At 38.1% G+C, this 20,389-nt stretch overlaps 1 protein-coding gene across 1 annotated transcript; it reads left to right on the forward strand.

Moving 5' to 3' along the window:
• The first annotated feature begins 3,411 nt into the window (after positions 1-3,411).
• LOC134208165 (retina and anterior neural fold homeobox protein 2) lies at positions 3,412-20,144 on the forward strand. The gene is made up of 3 exons (XM_062684228.1): positions 3,412-3,723; positions 19,438-19,549; positions 19,613-20,144. The coding sequence occupies exons 1-3, from the start codon at positions 3,517-3,519 to the stop codon at positions 20,014-20,016; spliced, it is 723 nt and encodes a 240-aa protein (XP_062540212.1). The 5' UTR covers positions 3,412-3,516; the 3' UTR covers positions 20,017-20,144.
• Positions 20,145-20,389: the final 245 nt, after the last annotated feature.

The following is a 20,389-nucleotide window of genomic DNA, read 5'->3' on the forward strand; positions in this document are numbered from 1 at the left end:
ATTAAGAAGAATTTCCCGTTGAATATTTGGAGTATTTCCTTTATTTCTTTTTAACGGAAATTATTTTAAATTTCCGCAATAATTTTACCTGAATTTTCAATTTCAATTCTCTTGACTTTAGAAAAGAAATTCTTTCACCTTGGATTTCTTTCACCAGCGCACAGCTCAAAGCTAAGTGTGTATGAGGTCTCAAATGCGTTGCAGATATCAACCGGCTAGTGTGAATGTATTTTATGTTTGAGATTCTAAGCTCGAGACAAAGACTATTATAACTATTGTAATATTCATATACCTAGTTTACATAGAGGTCGCAGATTTTATAAGCTTATAAGTAAGTAATGAAATTGTATTTTCTATTCGCTGGCTTATTGATTGTCTTCAAGTGTCTTCCAATAAGTAGATAAGTCTTCAAATATTTTGAAAAGTCTTCAAAATGTCTCCACGAACTAAATGTCTTCATAGAGATTCAAATGTCTTCAAATTGAAGACATGTCTTCCAATCTGGCATCTCTGGCTAAAAGAGGTGGATGAAAAGCTTTCGAGGTTGATTATTTAGTACGAATGTCAGAAGAAAGAATGGTGAAAACAATAGTCAACAGATAACCTGATGGGGCCAGTGATTTCATGAAAAGCCACGAACACGCTGGCTGTACGCGGTGCAATCAGACCTAGGGACCCTAATCTGGAAGAGTAGCTTTCACGGGTTAGGTGTGCAGCGAACAAGGTGGATCGATCAGGTGGAATACGATTAGCGGACCCTCCGTAGAATCCGTACTTGTCGGCGTGCAGCCATCGACCGAGCGGAAAGAAATGACGATTACGTACTACTCAGGCCACTGCGGCCGTAATCTGAATAAATAAGAATAATAACATTTACTCTGCACGGATACTGCACCAGTGCCTAGAGCTCCTGAATAAAATTGTTGGCTCCTTTCGCAGCATTTAATCATATTACGAAACGCGATCCATTGTTGTCCTGACAGCGTCGCGAAAAAACTCATTAATCAAAATCGTTTTTCAATCCTAGCCCCTAATGCATCCCAATGCGAACAACAAAGGACGCGAGAATAAAAAAGTGAATTTCCATCCCTCACTCGTCTGCCGCATCCGCAGCATGTGCCGTGCCACCACATCGCATTATGATTGGCCTCAATTTGCCCCGCCTTTTTAATAATAATTCGAAAAACATGATAATAAACAAACGTACGATGCTCACCCAATTTTCCGCCCGACGACGATACACGTCGGACTACCGCAGACAATGCTTGATGTGTTTTGCACCCCTTTCTACCGTGCGCCATTCGGATCCTTGATTTAACCACACAAAAATTATCATAATCTCTCCTCTTGGAGAAGACAAATGGAGAGAAGTGGCATCATCACTCGAGGAGATAGAGAAAGCATGCGAGTGCAGGGTATCCTTTGCGGTTGTAGTACCAGAACAATAGCGGCGCAAGCGCTAAAAATAATTACATTTGCCTACCCAAACAGGAAGCAAAAGTATGGCGGCGTTCGTGGAAAAGTGGGAGGAAATTGTAATCTAATTAAGTAGGCATTGGTGCGCGCGTGGTATGTAACACTACTGGTGGGTTTTGTCAATAAGTGACAATTTGAATAATGTAATGTAACCTGGAAACAGAACATTAGGAGCCATTTTTTTAATAAGCGGGGAAATAAAACACTATATAGTGTCCCTATATAGGGTCTGCTTGTTACACGCAACAAAGGGATTTAAAAAAAAACCTTACTATTCTCTAGCGCTAAAACATGATTGATTGATCATCAACAAGTGCAACCAGGTGGGCCATCAAATATCAATTCCAAAAGCTAAATGAAGAACACAATAATTAATCAATAGTTTTAATAAAATATGTTTTAATTTTTGTTTAATTTGTTTATTTATCTTGTCTTGTCTTGTCTTGTCTTAGCACATGCACAGCCAGTATTGAAAAGCATCCTGGAAATGTCGGTTGTATTCCCGAGCATTTTCTTGTCTGCATTAATATTTGCAACATATCATAAATATGACACAAGTATTAAAACGGCCAGGCCCACCGTGCAGGCTTGAATTTGGGAGATAATCCAGAACTCCCTGGCAATCAGATTATTTATTAATAAATAACATGATCAACGAAGAGTTTTGAATCTACGAAAGGAAGAAACGGGGACAGCCGTACCAACCGTTTCACATTCAGGGGGAAAGATGATTGACGAATCGTTGGGAGTGACTTTGCTAAGAAGATTAATGTACACTCCATGGGTCCTCGACGTCTTGGGATGGGACAAAGTTTTTAGTCTAGTGCCCTGGCTTATACACTGATTGGCAAAAGTATTCGCATAAATTCAGATAGATTACTATGAAAACATGACGAATACATATGTACATCAGTGTACATATAAGCCTAGGTTTAAGCGCCATTACTCGCTCTCTGGAACGAGACAAAGAAAAAGAAACAAAAACGATAAAAAACAAGCGAAAACTCAAGACGATAAAATATAATATATTTTTACTTACATCATCTCCATATTTTCCGTGCGTTTATTTTTTTAAATTTTTCCCGTCAAAACACAATTTATTGAAATGGCTTACCACTAATTTTCGCGAAAAGTGAATGAGGAGTGAAAATGAAGACACGGAAGAAAAAATATCAAGAAAGCCGATTTTCGTTTATCTGAAGTTCGTCGGGTCTGCTAGTGTTGAATACAAATAGCAAAAATGAATTCAATGAATATTTTTGAATAAAGAGAATAAATATATAGTAGAAAACACCAACAGAAAATATTCAACATAATGAATAAAATGAATTTTTGAATTTTTCCTTTGCCTCATTATTTTCTAAAACAGATCAATTTTATGGTAAAATTGAAACATATAACATCAAGACACTTTACATCACACGGCACAGTTCACAGTATTAATACTCAATTACTCAATATTAATGGAACCATCGAACTGGAAGAAAGGAAGGAAGTATATAAAATACACTGACAAAAGCAGAAAATATCTTCATATAGTAAAGATGAAAAAATATGACTAAAATATGATTTTTTTTTGTTTAATTTGTTTATTTATCACTATTAAACATTTGAGAATGCAATTAAAAACATAGTATCACATTTCTTCAAAATGCAAGCAGATGCTGAATAAGGCACAGAATAGCAATGCATCCACTGATAAGAATAAAAGTCCATACGCTCCCATTTGATTCGATTCGCTCCCTCGCTCTCTTTCTCCGGAAATGCTGCACCAGTAGCCACGCGGTGGCTATGTTGGCAATCAGAACCACGCGGAACGGGATATTCAAGCGCCGCAAAAGGGTGCAACAGCACACGGCAGGGAGGAATCATAGATATGCATCAATTTTAAGGGATGTTTATGATTAAAATCTTCAGTCCCATTGTAGGCTTTGAGCGAGTCGGTTGTGCAATTCGGGCTAAACAATCCAAACAGCGCTATATAGTTAATTATTCTGGATTTGATTTTGTGATCCGAGTGTTAGTTGCTACACGGGCAGGATGGCCGGACCGTTTCTATCGCCGCTGCCCGGCGATCTGCTGACGGAGTACATGTTCGGGAGGAGACGCCAACGCAGGAATAGAACCACCTTCACACCGCAGCAGCTCCAGGAATTGGAGGCTCTGTTCCAGAAGACGCACTATCCGGATGTGTTTCTTCGAGAGGAGGTGGCGTTACGAATAAGTCTCAGTGAGGCGCGAGTGCAGGTGAAGTGCTTAACCTGATGTGTGATTATTCTGTTTTATTATTGGGTTCGTTATTTACAACAAGCAAAAAAAAAACTTTGGCGTTTACATTCAAACCAGTTAAGTGGTCTAGAAGACTGAACTTCTTGACATGACCTACCGAGAATTCGAGAAGATCGTTAAATGCATGTCAGAAATTACCATCGTTCAAACACTTTTCACCGGATATGCTTTCAAAAGACCTCAGGCTTCCTCAGAAAAAAACATGTGTTTCCATTCATGTATTGAACTTAAATGCAATAATTAAATGATTTTGAGTAACATTTTTCTTGTTCAAGATATGCTTGAAATGTTTATTCAGAGTTCTAATTCAAAAGCAAAGAACTCATTTCCCCTCCAAATTATTCGTAGATTTCTAAACGCTTGACAAAATTCGTTTCACAGTAAACTCGTGAAATAAATGAATACTTAGACAAAGTGTCATTTGTTTTGAAAACCATCCAAAAAATGCGCTTTGGTAATAAGTAACCGTATGAAATGAAATTTATTGAAATTTTTCATAACTATAATCTTAACGAATTTAGTGGATGCGACGCACAGTGCGTTGACTCATAGACAAAACGTTTGTTGGTTATAGTAAAAAATAGTCACATCTATTGCGGTATGCCTAAAACTGAATGAATGGCTCAAAATGAATCACTCAGAAATATTACCAAATATAGCAAGTTTCATTTACACGTTTCTACGATTTTATTAACGCATGAATCCAAAACTCGTAAGTGAAAGATCTAATATCAGGCAAAAGTTAATGTTTTTAAAAGAGAAAAATCGGGATTAATCGTGATTCGCATGGGACGCGGTCGAAAAGTGAAGCAATTAATAATTCTTGATTGAACATGGTACATTTCGGAAGCGGATCCGGGTGTTAGTTTTATTCTGTGCAGACGGATAGTGAATCCGACGCATAATTAACTCTCGCGGGATTCGCTCAATGCTTATGGTCAAAATTAAAAAAAAAATCAGTTTTACTGTGCCTTGTATTCGAGAAACATAAATTGTCAAATTTTTGGAATTTTATTTCGATTCATTTAAAATCTTTAAATCAGAGACGAGCCAGCCTAGGGCTGAAAGTCTCCTTAATAAAGACAAAAAAAATCCTTAAATCTTAAGAAATTTAGAGCTCACAAAAAAGTTCCAACGAGTTCCTCCCTTAAACATCAACAGAATCATTACTTTGGATGTACCCTATGAAGTCATATGCATTACAGCTGCAACTGTCCGTAACTTTCTGAGTTTCAAGCGGTCAAAGTGGCCTTCCAGTTTAATTCCCATTAGTAACTCTCGGCGAGATCGGGCTTCCATTTACACGAGGTCCATAGGGGAGACTGGGGAGATTTGATCCCCTTTTCTGATTTCCGATGTATCACAGCCAAAAATAAATAGACATACGTGATTTCCACACAGACTCTCTAAGGAATATAGTATTTAACTTTACTGATGTAAGACAGTCCTTAAATTATTGTTGTTATTGGTACACAATCGATTTTTTGAAGTGCTGTCAAAAATCGGCTTTTTAAATATTCGGGGGAAATTGATCCCTCTCCAAGAACTTGCTTTGATAAAATTAGAAAGGTACCCTCAGGTTTTTTAAATATTTTTCCTTCAAATTACGCAGAATTTTTGAATTGCTGTGCGTATACATGAACGATTTTTGTTAATTAATTGAGGCAATAACTTCAAATCCAAATATCCTAAAACTTTGATAGAATGTTGAAATTTTCATCAGTACAGATCATTAAGCATATTTATGGCTTTGTACTGTGAAAAAACGAAAGCACTTGGTCATTGTTATGAAAAGTTGTTCAAATTTTGTGTGGCCAATAAAAAAATCTTTAGGAAGGTCAAAACATACAAACCGCCTTGCAGAATAAATAAGGTTGTCAATCCAAAAAAAAATAACCCACCACATAAAGGTCATTTGTCTAGAGGATCTATACTAAAAAATACGCTAGAACAAAACTACTTTAGTTCTCGATAAAACAGGGGGTAATCAAATCTCCCAGGGGATCAAGTCTCCCCACCTTCCCCTACAAATGCCAAAAAAATCGAAAGAATTGGCCGAGTATACGTTGAAACCAATTTGAGATCTTCAAGCAGAACCCTTTATTAGTTTTTCATGGAAACATTTCCACTCATTAGGCCGAAACCCATCCTGCCGAAATTCGTTTGGCCAAACGGGTCATTTGTCGAAAAGGTCATTTGGCTGAACAAGTCACTCGGCCGAATATGATATTTAGCCAAATAGGTCATTTGGGTCAATATGTTATTTGGCCAAATAGGTTCTCACTGCAGTGAGAAATAAGAAATTAGAAATGATGAGTCAGACCGCATCGTGCTTTCGTGCTGTGCGGTTCTTTCTCTCTTTGCGGAAGGAAGTTTTTAATACTACCCGAAGCTATTTTAATTTCAACGATGCTTCTTAGCGCTATTTGTACCCACTGATCCCGTTACGATCTTTGCAAGGACCCGTGCCTTCGTTTTACGTTGGACCCGTTTGCGGAAGTAAAATTCCGACAAGCGGTGGTAATCATGCAGGGACACCGTTCTGGGAAAAAACCTCTTAGAAGGTTACGTCTCCACGCTCAGCAATGAGCATTAATAAAAACAAGAGGAAGGGGGAGTCTCTGAATTCTCCACTTCCTTCAAAGAAACAAGGTTTCAAGACCGTCCTGCCCAAGCGCGGAAAAAAAAGGAAGGAAGCTGGAGAATTCAGATATTCCTTCTAACTCTAATATCGGAAATAATTCTTCTACAATCGAACTGAGCAATCAGTTCGATTTGATTAATGATGAAATTGAGCAAATCGAATCTACTTCTAGCCCAGGTGATTCGATTCATGCGAAAAAGCAAAGGATTCCGCCAATTGTGGTATTTGATGCCGAGTTTTCTGGCTTCCGGAATGAGATTTTGAGTAACCTTCAGGGGATCAAGGTTTCATTTCAGATTGCTAGGAAGGGTGACTGCCGCGTTTTGCCGGGATCCTTCGACGATCGCAAACGTCTTCTTCACTATTTAACTGAGAAGCGCCATAAATTCTTCATATACGACGACAAAACTGAGCGATTGTTCAAAGTCGTCTTGAAAGGTCTCCCCAGTGATGACAAATCACTGGATGAGATTAAAATTGAAATTTCTCAATTACTTGGATTTTCACCAGTCCAAGTAATTAAGATGAAAAAGAAATCCCATTCTGGTATTTCCCAGAGCGGCATTTCTCAAGAATTTTATTTAGTACATTTTAACAAAAGTGAACTAAATAATATGAAAAGTTTGGAAAAGGCCTGTATTATGCCTCATGTCCGTGTTACATGGGAACATTTCCGCAGGCCTGGGGGAAATTTCCAAAACCCTACCCAGTGCCGTAAGTGCCAAAAGTGGGGTCATGGAACCAAACATTGTCACATGGATGCTAAATGCATGATTTGTGGTGGAACCTCTCACGCCAAGGACGCATGTCCTGTGAGAGAAGATTCCAATAAATTTAAGTGCGCAAACTGTGGGGGCAATCATAAATCCAATTTCTGGGAATGCCCTTCACGCAAAAAAGTTTTGAATTCCCGTGCAAAATTGATGACGGGAAATTCCAATCGGATCCCAGATTCGACGGGTAGAAGTTTTTCAAACGCTCAAATTTCGAAACCGGTTACCGGTCGAGCAATTCATACCAACCACAATTCACAAACAAATTTTGCCGCTCGTCAACGGGTAGCAAGCACTTCAGTAAATTCCAATTTTTCGAATGTACCTACGTATGCAAACATCGCTGCTGGTAGACAAAATTTTTCTTCTCAAAATGAGGTTTATACCCATGTCCCAACGGAAAATAACGGTCATGTTGCCGATACAGGTAGCATGACTGCTTCCGATTTTGATTTTTTAACTGAACAATTGCATCACATGATTGATGCAATGTTCAAAGCAAATACCATTCCTGAAGCTGTTCAGGTTGGTATAAAGTACACACAAAAAATTGTTATCGGACTCCGTTTCAATGGATCCAAATAATTGTGTGAAAGTTCTAAATTGGAATGCCCGCTCTCTAAAGGGTAAGGAAGATGAATTATTCAACTTCCTTTCAGTTCATAATGTGCATATTGCCATTATAACTGAAACGTATTTAAAACCAGGACTCTCCATTAAAAGAGATCCAAACTATTTTATCTACAGAAATGATCGTCTTGACAGCGCCTGTGGTGGGGTCGCCATTGTCATTAATAGACGTATCAAACATAAATTATTTTCTTCGTTTGAAACCAAAGTTTTTGAAACCTTGGGAGTTTCTGTTGAAACAAATTTTGGACAATTTTCCTTCATTGCAGCCTACTTGCCTTTTCAATGCAATGGGCAGCAAAAGAATTTGTTGAAAGCTGATCTTCAAATTCTGACTCGCAACAAATCAAAATTCTTCGTAATTGGTGACTTCAATGCCAAACACCGTTCATGGAATAATGCTCAAAGCAATTCCAATGGTAAAATTTTATTTGAAGATTGTTCTGCGGGATATTATACTATTCAATATCCCAATGGACCAACTTGTTTTTCTTCCAGTCGAAATCCTTCTACAATTGATTTAGTTTTAACGGATTCAAGTCAGCTGTGTGGCCAATTGGTAACTCATGCTGACTTTGACTCTGATCACCTTCCTGTGACATTTGAAATCTCACAAGAAGCCATTTATAATCCAATCAGCTCTACTTTTAATTATCATAGAGCTGATTGGGATTTATATAAAACGTTTATCGATAGGAATTTTGATGTTGATATTCCTCTCGATACCAAAAGTGATATTGATATTGATAATGCTCTCGTATCTTTGACAAATTTAATTGTCGAAGCCAGAGGCATTGCAATTCCGAAATGTGAAGTTAAATTCAACTCCATTATTATTGACGACGATCTTCAGCTACTGATCCGTCTTAAAAATGTGAGAAGAAGGCAATACCAAAGAACTCGCGATCCCGCGTTGAAAGTTATTTGGCGAGATTTGCAAAATGAAATTAAAAAACGTTTCGCTATTCTGAGAAATACCAACTTTGAGAATAATGTCTCGAAGTTGGATCCCAGTTCGAAACCCTTTTGGAAATTAACAAAAATTCTTAAAAAACCTCAAAAGCCAATTCCAGCGCTTAAAGAGGGAAATAAAACTCAGCAGTTCGAGAGTGCCCATAATTTTAGTCTAGGTATCACTAGTCCAATTGAGGATCAGGTTACACAGTGAGCTTCGAAGACATTCTCAACCAAGAGAATGATTTTGACCCTTCGTTGGGAATTAATTTGGATGAAGTGAGATCTATTACTAGAAAATTTTAAAATATGAAAGCCCCGGGTGATGATGGTATTTTCTTCATACTTATCAAAAAACTTCCAAAGAGCTCTTTATCCTTTTTGGTTAATTTATTTAACAAATATTTTCAATTGGCATACTTCCCAGATAAATGGAAAAACGCCAAAGTTGTTCCAATTCTGAAGCTGGACAAAAATCAAGCTGAGGCTTCTAGTTATCGCCCAATCAGTTTGCTTTCTTCAATAAGCAAACTGTTTGAAAAGATTATTTTAAATAGAATGATAATTCATATTAATGACAATTCTATATTTGCTGATGAGCAATTTGGTTTTCGCCAGGGGCATTCAACCACCCATCAGTTATTAAGAGTAACGAATTTAATTCGGCTCAACAATTCTGGAGGATATTTAACTGGAGTTGCTCTTCTTGATATAGAGAAAGCATTTGACAGTGTTTGGCATGAAGGTTTGACTGTAAAATTGATTAATTTTAATTTTCCTTTGTACATTATTAAACTGATCCAAAATTATTTTACCAGATCGCTCACTGCAGGTAAACTATTAGAATTCTAAATCTGACAGATTACCTGTAAGAGCTGGTGCTACCCAAGGCAGCATACTGGGGCCCATATTGTATAACATTTTTACTTCTGACTTACCTGATTTACTACCAGGGTGTCAAAAATTTTTGTTTGCAGATGACACGGGCCTCTCAGCCAAAGGGCGAAGCCTTCGTGTCATTTGTAGTAGATTACAAAAAAAAAATGGATATTATCTCCGCTTACTTGCAAAAATGGAAAATTTCCCCGAAAGCTTCGAAAACTCAGCTTATAATTAAGACAAAAAAAAACCGTGATCAATCCACCTAGCGGTGTTGGTGCATTTCTCGTGCAAAAAAAAATACTGAAAAATATGAGTGAGTGTTTTTTAGCGTGTTTTGCGCATAGAAAACAGTATTTTGGCCATAACTTCTGATCCCATAGTCCAATCTGGCCAATTTTTAATAGCAAACAATGGGACAGGATTCTCAGTCGAATGGATTTTGTTGCAAGTAATTCGGCCAATGCTAAGTTCCAAAAAGTGTGCCTACAAAATTTTGTACACATTCACACACACATACATATATACATACAAACAGACATCGCCTCAATTCGTCGAGCTGAGTCGATTGGTATATAACACTATGGGTCTCCGAGCCTTCTATCAAAAGTTTGGTTTTGGAGTGAAAGGCAAAACGTTGCAATCTTCCATTGCAACGATTAGCTAATTGTACCCTTAGTATAAATTAGGTTAAGTTTAGTTGAAGTTAAAAACATTATAATTCATGGTTCAATTAAACCAGAGGAAAAATCATAACTGCCAAAGGCAATTGAAATTTAGTAATAATAACTTATAATGTGTCACAGCAAATGAGGATGATGGTGTTTAGAAAACACGGAACACCTAGTCTAAGAGATGAATGCATGTATTAGTGATAATCTTCTTCTTCTATATACATAAAAAATAAATTTCTGTCTGTATGAATCTTATAGACTCGGAAACTACTGAACCGATCGGCGTGAAAATTTGTATGCAGAGGTTTTTGGGGCCGGGGAAGGTTCTCAATATGGTTTGAGACCGCTCTCCACTTTAAAGGGGGGGGGGTGGTCTCCCATACAAATGAAACAGACATTTCTATATAACTCGAGAACTATTCGAGAATAAAACAATTTTAGGTAAAACGAAGTTCGTCGGGTCTGCTAGTTAGCAAATCAAACTAGGTTAAAAAAACCTTGTCTTAAGAACAAATTTTTGATTTACAAACAAATTTTTAGACCAGCCATGTTGTATGCTGTGTCAATATGGACTAGTTTTTTATTAATAATCATTTATTTGGCAGGCTCTAGACGCCACTAAAGGCTTAACGGACCCGAATCTGTTTGATTGAATTTAATACATTGTTCATACCCTGATTATTAATCTGGGTAGACGCGTCCATACACACATTCTTCTTCTCGTTATGTCTAAGGGTTAACAGCCTTCGCTTCCCGGTATCGACGGTATTGTGCAAGTCAATAGAGTTCGAGTTTGTTGTTGATGTACTATCGTCTTCTTCTTCTTCTTCATTGGTATTACATCCCCCCGTGGGACATTGCCGCCTCGCAGCTTAGTGTTCATTAAGCACTCACAGTTATTACCTGCGAGGTTTTAGAAACCAAGCTTAGAGCCAAGTTACCATTTTTGCATTCGTATATCATGAGGCTAACATGATGATACTTTTATGTCTAGGGAAGTCGAGACAATTTCCAATCCGAAAATTTTCTAGACCGGCACCGGGAATCGAACCTAGCTACCCTCAGCATGGTCTTGCTTTGTAGCCCACTAAGGAGCACGGTTAAGGAGGGCCCCGAGGTAATATCGTCTATTGTTTCCATATTATTGCTGCTGTCTCCTGTTTCATCTTCGTCTAAAGACGGGCTGATGTGAGCTGCAGTGTGTTCGGACAACTCATGGGGCATGTTGTTAAACCCTTCTCCAAAGGTGAAAAGTTGACATCACTTAAAATTGGTGTCGTGGATGATAACGTAGTTCTCGATATTGATGGTAATGCTGCTGACTCAGAACACCGCTGCTTAGGATGAGCCACTTGATCGCAGTGTCTACAAGTTATTTTTTGCCCAGAAGTGCAAAGGGTTATCTTTCGTTCTACAGAAATGTAGTACGGAATTGGTGGCTTGATTTTAATTTGTACCGTTCGTACGCCGTTGTACACCCCTGGAAAATAGTGCTTCCATCGTTCTCTGCTTACAGAATAGACATCTCAGAATTGCTGCATGAAGTTGAGTACGTTAGGTTGCGTTAGGCATTGTAGTGGGTAAGTCGTGAACTCGAACATTCGGCGCTTTTGAGTCTAGTCTATATGCACTGGGATGAGAAATCTCGTGCTCCATCTACCAAGATGAATATTGGCATATATATACAAGTATACAAGTTCATGGCCTAACATTTCGATGTACACACACTTGTCAATGTTGTGAAATTAAATTTGTTTAACATCTGTTAGCTTAAGTTTTATTTCATCCATGAGAAACTTGTGCACTTTTCCAGCATCAGGACGTACTGGAAGTAAACCAAAATCAACTACCAAAGTATTTTTTCGAACTGGCATTTTAGAGAAACATGCGCGATAAATCAGAAGCAGTAAAAGTAACACGTTCAGTGCTCAAGGGCTCAAGCTATCAACTGATATAGACCAGTTGTTGGTCGTACCAACCGGAGGGTCGTCTTCCGAAATAATGAACCGTCGCGATGATTCAAGGTTGGTTAAAATTTCCTTTAATTTTACAATAGTTAGCGTTTATAATGTGGGTGTAGTATATTCGCTTACGTTTAGTGCCTCCAACTATTGTTACTACCGCAACTTCGATTAGCCAAGCCTCGTTCCAGACTAGGTAGTTAATTCTACATTATAATTGGTTGAATTATTTAGGATAAGTTTTCACTAGTTCATTTACACGCTAGTTCATTTGATCTATTACCATTTAGGATTTTAGAAATAATACAATAATGAATTGCAACAAACTATCAGCTGATGTATGGTATATGATGATCTAAATTAGATAAGAAGATAAACGTTTAGGTATCTAAACAATGCAAATTCAGAGTATAATTACACCTTGATATTTAAGCACTATAAATGTAGATAGGATAGTAAATTCAATAGTTTAACTTTTCAGCTTTTACAAATTATTTACTTTTAAATCATTTGTCTACACATGAGTTCACGTTTCATGAATCAGCATTTTTCCTTCTGCCTCTTCTGTCATCTCTGATACAGACGTCGTGTGTCATATCTATCGATCTGCATGTCAAATGTAACGATGTCGATAAGAGCATTGGATTGCGATGGTCGGTGCGTACGTCCGAGGACGTCACACCAGTTGTAATACCAGAAACTTCAAATCAAATTTTGAAAATGATTCTGAAGTTGTCTCCGTGGTATACTGCCGCTAACCGCAAGTCAAACTTATCTGGATATGGCGTCCATATACAGATAAGTCTGACTTGCGGTTAGCGGCAGTATACTGCCGTGAACCGCATATCTGTCCCATCTTTGCTGGGTTTCCTATTCATATGGGACAAATATGCGATTCACGGCAGTATAGTACCAATGAACTTCATAGAATTTCTAATATTGAGATATTGCAACAAATGTCCAATAAAATAATTTCCATTGCAATTGTTCTATTGCAACGATTAGCTCCTTGTACCCTTAGTATAAATTAGGTTAAGTTTAGTATAAGTTTGAAACATTGTAATTCTTACATGGCTTAGTTAAGGACATAGTTGGAAGAGTACCTCGATGGCAGTCAATATAGCACCGGACCTTCCACGGGTCAACCCCACACCTCCCGCACTCCTCTCCCACCAACATTCGAATGCATCGAACAGCATCGAACAAAAGTTTAATATTCAGATTACTAACCTGTTCACAGTATATCTATGTACTTCCCGTGATAATTAACATGTTTCTTCCAAAAGTTCAATGTATTTCGGCTCGAAATAAAGCATAAACCAGCAGTTTCGTGTCAATTTAACAGCCGTCCGCGGTTTGGTGGGTTCATCACTGCACTTCACTTCTTCTCAAAGGTCATTGAAAAAATCAAATTTTTACACACTTCTCCGCACATGAGCAGCCCGAAATGTTGATGGAATGCAAATTAAACTTCACTTTTTGGAATAAGTCACTTGTTTGAAGCGAGAACTTAATATAAACTGCAATTTTTGTCCGAAGAAAACGATTAAAAACTGATCGCGGAGCGAATGATAACACCGGAACCGATAGCAGCAAACTAATAAACAGGGTGGTTCAAAACTGATTTTGCTCCGCCACGCTCAGTCGATTATGTTTCATATTTTGGGTGTCGCTCGCTGGTTTCGGTCGGTTTGAATAGGGGCTTACCGTGCACAGGTCGTTTCAGGTTTGTATGGCAGTTGATATGGCGAGGTTGAATTTTACATTATTCTGATTGTGGCGCTCCGTGATTGAGCGCTGGCGAGGGGAAGACCATATGACTGGATGAAATTCAAGAGCTTTAACTCCTTAGACAATGCATATTGAATGGACGTTCCAATAGTTGGGAGTCGATTTTAATCAAGGTTGCAAATCTTCAGCATCATAATAAAGCCCCAAATACAATGTCGGCGGAACGGAAACGGCAAATTTGACAGTTAGCCCATATATTTTCTGTCAAATTAGCCGTTTCCGTTCCGCTGACATTGTGTTTGTGTAATTGTGTAATTCGACAAAATAGCCAGATTTTTTCTGCGATATCTATCGCACCAGGAGCAGATACTTCAAACAAAAAGTGTGACATAGGGGTGAGCGGAGTATAAAATGCTATTTCAACGGATCTTTCCTAAGGATCACCGGCGGCACGACTCTCATGTAGTAGCAAACAAACTTGCTTCGTCGGCAAATAAATGTCACCATGTCACGTAAATTTTTTTTATCAAACTGTTTCGGCTTGTTTGATGTGTAAAATTTGACTGGATAAAATGTAAATATTCACATAATCAAACTGTTTTAATGTACGTACACTTCCCAACAATGGATAGGAAGAGGTTCAAGTGTCAGCCACCACGAGTTTGTATTGGTTAAGTGACGAAATCGAGGTGGTTGAATAATTTGTGAAGCTGGGCGGCTCACTGGTGACCTCCTATACCGATACCAGCAGAAAAATTCGGAAACGCATCGTGGCAGGAAATAGAACGTACTTTGGACTACGATGCTAAAAATAACTAGTAGTGTATGTGTCTCGATTATACATTTTTTCAATAGCGCCACCCTAATATAATCAATACGGAATAAAATGACTGCTTATTCGTGACCACACATAAAGTTTATTTCTATATACACCCGATTCTTTTTTTACACGGGGGATGCGTTCCGTGTAAAAAAAGTTTTCAGTTCAAAATTTGAAAATCCGTGTAAAAAAAGTTTTATGATTTCTCGACGAATCATGCAAAACGGAGCAACTTTGCAAAAATTTTGTATATGATTTTTTTACACGGCCGTGTAAAAAAAATCCGTGTAAAACAGAATCGGGTGTATTTTTTATAAGTGGTTTGTGTGAAGAATGGCTTTGTATGCGCTTATATTCATCATTACTTAAATCTATGGATTTTTAGCGTTAGCGTTAGCGTTAGCGTTAGCGTTGTTACGGTATACTTCGTAGATTGGACACTAGTGATACTCATGTTTTTCTTTTGAAATCCCTATGTAGAATGCTATCAGAAATCAAGAAGAGGAGGGATTCTTGATTTCAGTAAAAATAACAAAAGCATGAGGATCACTACTCCCGGCCACGCCCATCTTTACCGTAACTAGGGATATGGAAGGAATTGTTGATGTAGAACTTACTTAGTGAGAGGCCCCCGACTTGGCGACGCCCTCATAAGTTCTACGGAGTTGGTGTTTGGGTAGGGTAAGGTAGGTCAAGGATGTTTGCCTCAAGCTGGCAATTCAACCCTTAGCATATGTTGTTTATATGTTTCTAATTTAAACTCTTGCCAGCCGGCTGTCGAAAGAGTATATACTTATATCTATTCTATTTATTGTTTGTTCTTTAAACGTTCATGATTTATCAAGCCAATAGAGGCAGCAATATTTAGTTTTAGACTATGTATTCACTCGTGAAACTCTGATATTCCGACTTATTTTGTGCATCATTACTTAAATCTATGGATTTTTGCCAAAAAAAAGTGTGGATTTTTGGTAGTGTACGCAAACGTTCCGATTGATTATAGTTTGCCGCCGTACCAAACCGACTGCAAATCTTTGACTAGACCAGTAGTCCTCTACGGACAAAAGACCTATATGATTCCCGTGGAGAGAGTGTACGTGGAGAAAGCGAGTCAACCACGGGTTGCATCAGCTGTTGAGAGAATCAACCATCGTTTACACCACGTAAATCGGAAGACTGCGGTGGACCGGGCACGTAGCCATAATATCGGACAGTAATCTGGTAAAATTATTCTCGACCGATCCGACGCACACTGGGGCAGCCCTGGTTCAAACATGGAATAAACCTCTCAGTCATTGGAATGATTAAATTGACCATGGGTGTCTTCAGCGAAGTTTCAATATACATCAATGCCGACATTTTGGTCAATAATCATCATTTTTAGCGATAATCGCATAAAAGTCCCATACGCCAAATGGGCCGTTTTTAAAGTGTGATTTCTGCAGAGAAGTTGCTTGTCAGTTAATTTTGATGAACCTTGGTAAAAATATCAAATTTCCAGAGCCTACTGTGATGATTTATTTGGTTATTTTGAAAAGAAAGACCAAAAAATGAAACTTGATCGGTAATTGTACTTTTTCGACACTTTTACTACTGGATATTATTCAAAATCATAGACATTGGTAAAATACATGATTCGTGGCGGTTATTCAGTTAGAAAAAATGATGTTTGACGATTAATCGTGGAAAAAAGGCTAATTTATGGTTTTTTTCACATATGTCGATTATGCGATGGGGCAGAGAGGGGTAGCTGTTTTAATCGGCAATGGACAGAAATATTCATGCCCTTTCAAACAAACACTTTCCCAAAGACATGATATTCGATGATTTTTTTTTAAATTAGTTTTACTGAATGCCAGTACTGATGCTATAAAAAATACCTCCTAATGATTTTCGATTAGTTAGGAGGGTAAATAATTGAACAACATGGTACGATGAAATAAATTAAAATTCGCATCGCTTTTGTTTAACATATATTTAAGAACTGATGAAATATTATTATTGCCCCTCTGGAAGATAAAGTTTGTAAGACATATTCATATCGACTTAGAAGAAAATAAAAAAGAAATGATATGGACATTTTATTTAGTTTTTTTATACTAAACAATTGAATATTAGTACATATGTACTATTTTTACTATGCATTGTGATATTTGCGAAAAGTGCAATATATCTACGTTTTTCCTTTTGTTTGTATTTTTCATATTTTACTGTTACACTTCTTTATAAAATTTAAGAAAACACGCAGATACATAGGGCACTTTTGCAAATATCACATTATTTGCTAAAAGTGAATATGGAAATACTGGTATTGTTTAATATAAACAGCTCGTAAACAAAAAGTAATCCATACAATATTTACAAATCTAATCTTTATCAATTTTCTTCTGGGTGTATACAAAACTTTTCAAATAAAATAATATCTTCCAAAGGGGAAATAACAATATTTCATTAGTTCTTATAATTATTGATTAGTTCTTATAGTTCTCATAAGTTCTTGTTAATTCATTGTACCATGTTGTTCAGTTATTTACCCTCCTAACTAATCGAAAATCATTAGGAGGTATTTTTTATAGCATCAGTACTGGCATTCAGTAAAATTAATTTTGAAAAAAATCATCGAATATCATGTCTTTGGGAAAGTGTTTATTTGAAAGGGCATGCATTTTTCTGTCCATTGTCGATTAAAACAGCTGTGTGAAAAATACCATAAATTAGCCTTTTTTCGACGATTAATGGCCAAAAATCAAATTTTTTAGCTGGATCAACGCCACGAATCGTGTATTTTACCAATATTTATGATTTTGAATTATATCCAATAGTAAGTGTTGAAAAAGTACAATTACTTATCAAATTTCATTTTTTGGTCTTTCTTTTCAAAATAACCAAATAAATCATCACAGTAGGCTCTGGAAATTTGAAATTTTTAGCAAGGTTCATCGAAATTAAGTGATAAGCAACTTCTCTGAAGAAATCACACTTTAAAAACGCTGTTTGGCCAATTTGGCGTTTGGGACATTTATGCGATTATCGCTAAAAATGATGAATATTGACCAAAATGTCGGCATTAATGTATATTGAAACTTCGCTGAAGATATCTATGGTAAATTTCATCATTTTAATGACTGAGAGGTTTATTCCATGTTTGAACCAGGGCTGCCCCAATGTGCGACGGGTACAAGAAGACGAGATGCGCAGCGAGCAAGATTGATCGATCAGGAGGAGGACGATTTATGAACCTTTCGTTGACTTCTTGGCTGGCGACGTACAGCCATGGAACGTGTCGATCAGAGACGACTGTTATGTACTGCAGAGGCCACTGCGGCTTAGGCTGAATAAATAAATGAACACCAAACAAATTATTGTCAGCACCGTCCGAAAATAATAACACTTGCTGCCGACAATGGCCGTTCGATGATTTACCAATTTTTAGAAAATTTCATTTAAGGGCTGCTGATGATGACACGATGATTTATAACAAAACCACAACATACGCCCACATTGAGGCTAATTACTCTACAGTAACCATCCCGCTAGGCGCGCAATCCACGCCATCGGCTGAGATAAAATATTTCCTGTAGCAACCAAGCCGCCGACCACTACCGATACATACCAATGTTGCGACAGATCTCAGAAACACTGGTAAATCTCTGCTGAACCTCAAATAAATATTTGCACCCATAACGATTAACAAATAGACGGGGCCAATGAGCTTTTATACAAGAATGCTGCTTTCCCATGCGCGCGACATTTCGATTAAGAATCCACGGAGAGCGGACCCAAAACGGTACGACTGCGACTGCAGAGCTAGTTCTTCCCGCTGTACGCCTGCAGCTGTAGTGGACCCCCTAGTAGCGAAATTTTGCTTGCAGGAAGAATAATGAGTGGAAACTATCAACTAAACTATGCATTGCCCTCAAAAAGGCCTTTTTATCAATTCAACAGAAACCAACCATTATTCCAAAACTCGCGTCCAAAACTTGGCTTAGCTTGTTTGTTTGTACACATCGTAGTTGCTAGTCGTGCCTAGAAACAACAAATATGCACAGCTCACCAATTGATTAGTCTTCTTAGGACTTCTTAGGAAAGCCATTGTCACTGTACATGCTTTGGAGTTTTTTTTTTCAAATTCAAGACCAATATCGATGCCGCCCAATTCTTCACAGTCAATTAGGATAAGGGGAGGAAAACTAGTTCAGTACTCATTGCTACAAAAGACCGAAAAAATTTCTGGATCTCCATGAGGAAAGGAATAGTATGTTAGTTAAGAAAAAAAAATTGATTCTCGCCTTGATAAGCGATTAATTTTAACGACGTCATATTCTCGATGATACATAGACAAAAAGGCAACGTGTGTCTAACGTATTTCACCGAAGACGAATTCGGTATCTAAACCATTTTGCGACGCACTGTACTGACTTGCTCGATGGCTACTTTAAACTATCTCTGGGTGACCACACGATGCTTATTACATGGTTTCTACAAATCTCAAACATTCCAAACAACCATAAAGTGATAAAAACACAACATTACGGTTTTGGGGAAATATTAAAAATTCAATTGGTTTTTATGACTCATATTGTGCTTTTTATTTGTTTCAAATTAGGTGTGGTTTCAAAACCGCCGAGCCAAGTGGAGAAAACAGGCAAGACTTCAACTCCTGCAAGACGCTTGGAGGATGCGTTGCTTAGGAATCAGCTCGCCACAGCTTGTTGTTGGTACGTGTGTTCTTTCCAAGAAAACCTACTACTACGCTTTACTCAATCCCCGAATAATTCCAGATCCCCAAAACCCTGCCGCAGCTAACAACAATAATCCACCAAATAAAAAACCTGACGAATCCGGGTCCCCTCCCAAAGAACCGGAGTTCACGCTCATGCATCCAGCTTTCCAAGGCTCGAATGGAATCCCCGGCAACTCATCCGACGCAGCCAAACGCACCGATCAACCAAGTCACCCCGCCCTTTACCCGAACAACGGCGCAACTGCTCAGATGGGCCTCCCATCGTGTCCCACAAACCGGGACGATCGCCAGTTGTATCCCTTAGCTCACGCTGCGTCCCGCATTACTAACCACCCGGAGGATTCCAACAGCAGCGACCTTTCGGACGGATCGGAGGAAATTGATCTCACCACCAATGGCGGCTGCATCGACTACTCCAGCAGTGGGGCAAACCGAAATTAATCTTCCGTTTAGGAATTTTCATTTTTACAATGTACATAAGTTCAATCCTACGCTAGCGGCCAAAGCATTCTCGTGTGTAAAACTTCAGTCATAGTCATTAGTCTTGGGGTCATTCTCCGGTTGAAAGCAGTTTTAAATATACGCACTCTCTCGTTCGTCTTTTTCTCTAAGCAGCAAAGCTGGCACTAATTGCGCGGAACGATGACAAAACCCTACCTAGTTAATCTATACTTTCTTTCTGGCAGCTGGGGATCGATCGGGCAGAAGCCATGAACAGAATAACAAAACATGATATGAACTTGATTGATATAAGAGATAAAAGAACAGGCAACAATATCAAAAATTTGCACCGAAATATCATTTAAACATCAAG

This window comes from Armigeres subalbatus, chromosome 1 (genome assembly GCF_024139115.2).
Source record: "Armigeres subalbatus isolate Guangzhou_Male chromosome 1, GZ_Asu_2, whole genome shotgun sequence".
Taxonomy (NCBI): domain Eukaryota; kingdom Metazoa; phylum Arthropoda; class Insecta; order Diptera; family Culicidae; genus Armigeres; species Armigeres subalbatus.

What these genes read in the sequence shown, in the direction of transcription:
- LOC134208165 (XM_062684228.1), top strand. Translation starts at nt 3,517, where the DNA reads ATGGCCGGACCGTTTCTATCGCCGCTGCCCGGCGATCTGCTGACGGAG. An exon ending in TCAGTGAGGCGCGAGTGCAG is followed by an intron (nt 3,724 to 19,437) that starts GTGAAGTGCTTA and finishes GTTTCAAATTAG; the next exon opens with GTGTGGTTTCAAAACCGCCG. An exon ending in CTCGCCACAGCTTGTTGTTG is followed by an intron (nt 19,550 to 19,612) that starts GTACGTGTGTTC and finishes GAATAATTCCAG; the next exon opens with ATCCCCAAAACCCTGCCGCA.